Here is a 4,479-nt window from a genome sequence, read left to right on the forward strand (position 1 = left end):
CAAGAGGAATTATGGCATATCAGATCAATTGTTGAAATTGTGCATGCTGCAGGTATCCTTTATTGATATGTTTCACCCTATATGCTGTGCAAGAATGCAGATGGATGGGTTACTAATGCATCCCTAAGGGAAAATCCCTAAGGGTGGCCTGCAAGATTTTGAGAACTAGGTTTAACTGTGCGGAAGCAATTAATATGATGTCTGACTAAATGACTGATGGAATGAACATGATCTAAGGCTGGTTACCCTGTAACGCTCTGATACCAATGTGGCATGTGAGGCTTCGACTGTAGTAATCACAACCTTAGTCTAACTAAACTACACTTAATGATGTTTAAGAGATAGACAAATATGTGTCAATGCAATGCAGCTATATTAGATGATGAATACAGTTACAATGAGATCCAAAGGGATGTATGCTATCCTAGATGATGTCTACCCCTGGAAGAGAGGGAAACATGCTAAATAATGATGAAGGATGGCTGAAAGATGGCTGTCCTGACTCCAATGCTGAGTTCCACCACTTGTATGCTGGTATCCCTCTATGTAGGAGTTGGGAAGATGGCTGAATATGCTGATGCGTGGATGCGCTGTTGTTCCCAGCCCTCTTGGTGTAGAAACGCTGAAGGAACACACTAATGGATGCTGAATTGTATCCCCCTTTGCTCCTAGGAAGGAAAACGCTGAAGAGATCCAGATGTCTATGCTGAAATGATGCGTTTCTTTATATATGGGGAATTGGTGCTGGTCGGCCAGCTTGGCTGCAGTCGGCCAGCTCTGAATATGCTCACGACTACCATTTAAATGCCATAAATGCTTTAAAGGTTGGTCGGCTGACTTGAATGCTGTCGGCTGCCTCCACAAGCCCCAATGCTTTTGTCTAGATGGTTAATATGATGCTACAATGCTGAATCCAACCCATACCATGTGGTACATGCTGAAAACATTCATTTAAATGTCCATAAAATGCCTGATAAATCCTGATTAAATGCCTGATGATGCCATGCCATAAAATAATGCCATGTCACTGTACACCTGAATGGTGTGCACGTGACAGCAATGGCATGCCACATGGAAGCTCTGGAAGTAGAAGTTTGCGAGGCATAAATAGAGGCAAACTCCCAAATATCACCATTGACATCACATTGAATCACCATCCATCTGCCATCACAATCGTTGAAGGCAAGCTGGGGCCGGAGGCATGAGGGCATGGCTCCGGCGAGGGCCGGGGAGGGTGTTCGGGCACGGCACCGCGGGGGCCGGGGGCGTGAGGGCACGGCTCGGGGGGGGGCCGGTCGGGGGGGCATGAGGGCACAGCACCGGGGTGCGAGAGCACGGCTCCGGGGGGGCCGGCCGAGGGGGGGGCGTGAGGGCACGGCTCTGGGGGGTGTTCGGGCGGGCACGGCACCGCGAGGGCCGGGGAGGGTGGTCGAGCACAGCACCGCGGGGGCCAGGGAGGGTGTTCGGGCTCACCGGGGTGACGGCACGGCACGGCTCCGTGGGGGCCGGGGGAGGGTGTTCAGGGCACGGCACCGCGGGGGCCGAGGGAGGGTGTTCGGTCAAGGCACCGCGGGGGCCGGGGGGCGTGAGGGCACGGCTCCGGGGGGCCGGCCGGGGGGTGTTCGGGCACGGCTCCGGGGGAACGGCCGGGGAGGGTGTTTGGGCACGGCTCCGGGGGGCTGGCCGGGGGGTGTTCGGGCACGTTATCTTCAGCTTTTTCATCCTCTGAACCCACATTCTCATCAAGGCTTTCCTGACTGGTTGAATTTCCTGTATTGATCATCCTGCTCATAAGAAGCCTATTTTCAAGGGTTGTTAAAACTCCATCTCCATTCTCTTTGCCAGCTAATGCAACTTGCACAAGTGTTGGTTTGGCATCCCCCTAGTTGAAATTCTCACAGCTTTTACTTTCATAAGATACAGTTTGATTGTTCTCAGAGCAGTCCACAACTGTGTTTCTAGATTCCCCATGCATGTCAAGAATATCTGCAAAAGATAGCATTGCATCGTAGTATTGCCCATCTTGCATGGTTAAGCCAACATCATCCTCGTTCAAACCTTCTAGTGATAATGGGGTTGAACCCCCATTGACATTAACCTTCCCTGTTGTCTCAGAGGCTGGTGCCTTACGCTCAGGGTAGTCCATATCTCTTATCTTTGATATGCCAAGTTTTGAACACCCTGGCTGCACTCTCCAGACTCCCACATTTCGTATACATATTGATAAGGGCAATCCCAACCACTGCATCTAACTCAAAGCCACTAGCCATCAAGCGAGCATGGACTAGCTTGCCTTGGGAAAGGGCAGCTATACTTGAACATGCATTCAAGGCACTGATAAGAGTAACATTATTGGGAATTTGCCTCTCCTGTTGCATTTTCTTCAAAAAGTCCTGCTTGTCCATGTCCATGTTGAGAATATCCTGCAATCATAGTAGTCCATGGCACCACACCTTCTTGTCCTAAACTGTCAAACACTCTCTGAGCTTCCTCAAGAGACCCAAGTTTTGCAAGCATATCAATTAGCATACTACTGACGCATGCATCCAAATCATAACCACTTTCGACAACATATCCATGAATGAAATTACCCCTATGATCAGCTGATGTACTGGCGCAAGCTTTCAAAGCACTAACAAAAATGGTATCCTTTGGCTCCATCCCTTCCCGCAGCATTTGCTCAAAAAGATGGAGAGCCTCCTCACCCCACCCATGCTGAACATACCCTGTAACCATTGCACTCCATGTCACCCGGTCATGTTTTGGTAGCTTTTCAAACACACTCTGTACATCTGCAGGCCTTCCACATCTGGCATACATGCCAATAAGGATACTCCCTACAAATACATCAGTTTCAAACCCACTCTCAGCTACATAGGCATGAGTAAGCTTGCCCTACCCTAAACTTGCCATATAGGAACATGCTTTCAAAACACACACGAACGTAATTGCGTTGGCTTCATGCCATGTTGTTGCATTTCCTGAAAGAGAAGGAGAGCCTGGTGACCATGCCCATGCTGAGCGTAACCTCCAATTATTGCATTCCATGTCACCGCACTTGAAATGGGCAATCTCTTAAACACTTTATATGCATCATACAGGCTACGACATATGGCATACATGCTAATAAGGGTATTGAAAACAGTAATGTTTGAGTCATGACCACTCTCAAGTAAGTGTCCATGGACCAGCTTACCCTCATGAAGAGTTTCCATACTTGAACATGCTTTTAAAACAGCAACATACATGTAATTCCCTAGAATTACACTTGTCTGTTGCAATTTGCTGAACAAATGAATCACATTTCCACCATATCCAAGCTTTGCATGTGCTAGAATCACAGCAGTTCATGCTAAGACATTCGGATTCGAAAGCTTAGAGAACACATCATTTGCTTCCGGTAAACTACCACACAACGCATACATTCTAATGAGATTCTAATCAAGTGGCTTCCCAAGAAAGTGTTGAGCTCATATCTTCTTCTCCTTATAAGAGAATGCACTGTTCTGCCAGTATCCAGGTCCCTTTTGTCAATGCACCATTGTAAGAGATAGTAAAACATAGTGGTAGAAACATGAGAGCTGTGCCCGTCCACTGTCAGGTTGTCCACAGTCCGTATGGCTTCATGAAGGCTACCCTGATTACAAAGCTTTTTCAATCCTTCAACAAATTGCTGTGGGATATCATGCTTTGCCATCCTGCATCACATATGAAGCCTAGCCTGCCTTCCCCTTCCACCGATGCCCTGTACTGCTTCAAATCACCATGAGCTTCTTTTCAAAGACTCTAACTGGTTGCAGCCATTAACTGGCACATAGTTTATTCATGTATTACAAATGAGCATTCCATGTGTACATATAATGCCATCATATATGGCTTTCCTGAACAACGAGTAGAGCTTTAATCTCCATGTTCATACACTCAATTCTACAGCATTCTGCATTGGCATTCCTTTTATCCTTCTGATGTTTTGGGCTTTCTCTATGTCGAACCATTCATTCAGATTATCATTGCATACATTTAGCCCTGTTTTTCAAGAGTTTCTTTCAGATATTCCGACAATTAGAGTACAAAGAAGTGTCCACCTTTCCGGCATTCATAAGTTCTTGAGCATTCTAACTGTTTTGCAACTTGTAGGGAAGACCTCAAGTCAATACAAGCTCCTCACCTTCCTCAGCTATCAAAAAGGTCGAGTGTCGTAAGCCCTTGAGACAAAGGTTTAGCTTCAAGTCACTACAAGCTCCTCTCTATCCTTGGTTATTGGAATAGATGAGTGTCATAGGCCCTTGAAGTGGCAAGAATGGATCAAGTCATTGCAAGCTCCTCTCCTTCCTCAGCTGTCGAGAAGGATGAGTGTCACAAGACCTTGTTGCCCATTCTACAGTCCTAAGAGAGAACTACAAGTCTATACAAGCTCCTTGTTACCCCCTTCTCTTGAGGTGAACAAGTGTCATAAGCCCTTGTAATCCTTCTTCTTCC

General features: G+C 47.0%; 1 protein-coding gene across 1 annotated transcript; it reads right to left on the bottom strand.

Annotated features, from left to right (window-relative positions):
- Positions 1-1,882: 1,882 nt before the first annotated feature.
- Positions 1,883-3,697, bottom strand: LOC147639881 (putative pentatricopeptide repeat-containing protein At3g11460, mitochondrial). Its single transcript, XM_086824121.1, has 5 exons — positions 3,503-3,697; positions 2,945-3,272; positions 2,539-2,837; positions 2,241-2,423; positions 1,883-2,155 (listed from the first exon to the last, which is right to left on the bottom strand). Exons 1-5 carry the CDS (start codon positions 3,695-3,697, stop codon positions 1,883-1,885), a joined length of 1,278 nt encoding a protein of 425 aa, XP_086680247.1.
- Between the last annotated feature and the right edge of the window lie 782 nt (positions 3,698-4,479).

The sequence above is a fragment of the Cibotium barometz genome, chromosome 3 (genome assembly GCF_041138505.1).
Source record: "Cibotium barometz isolate CiBa-2024 chromosome 3, ASM4113850v1, whole genome shotgun sequence".
In the NCBI taxonomy this organism is placed as follows: domain Eukaryota; kingdom Viridiplantae; phylum Streptophyta; class Polypodiopsida; order Cyatheales; family Cibotiaceae; genus Cibotium; species Cibotium barometz.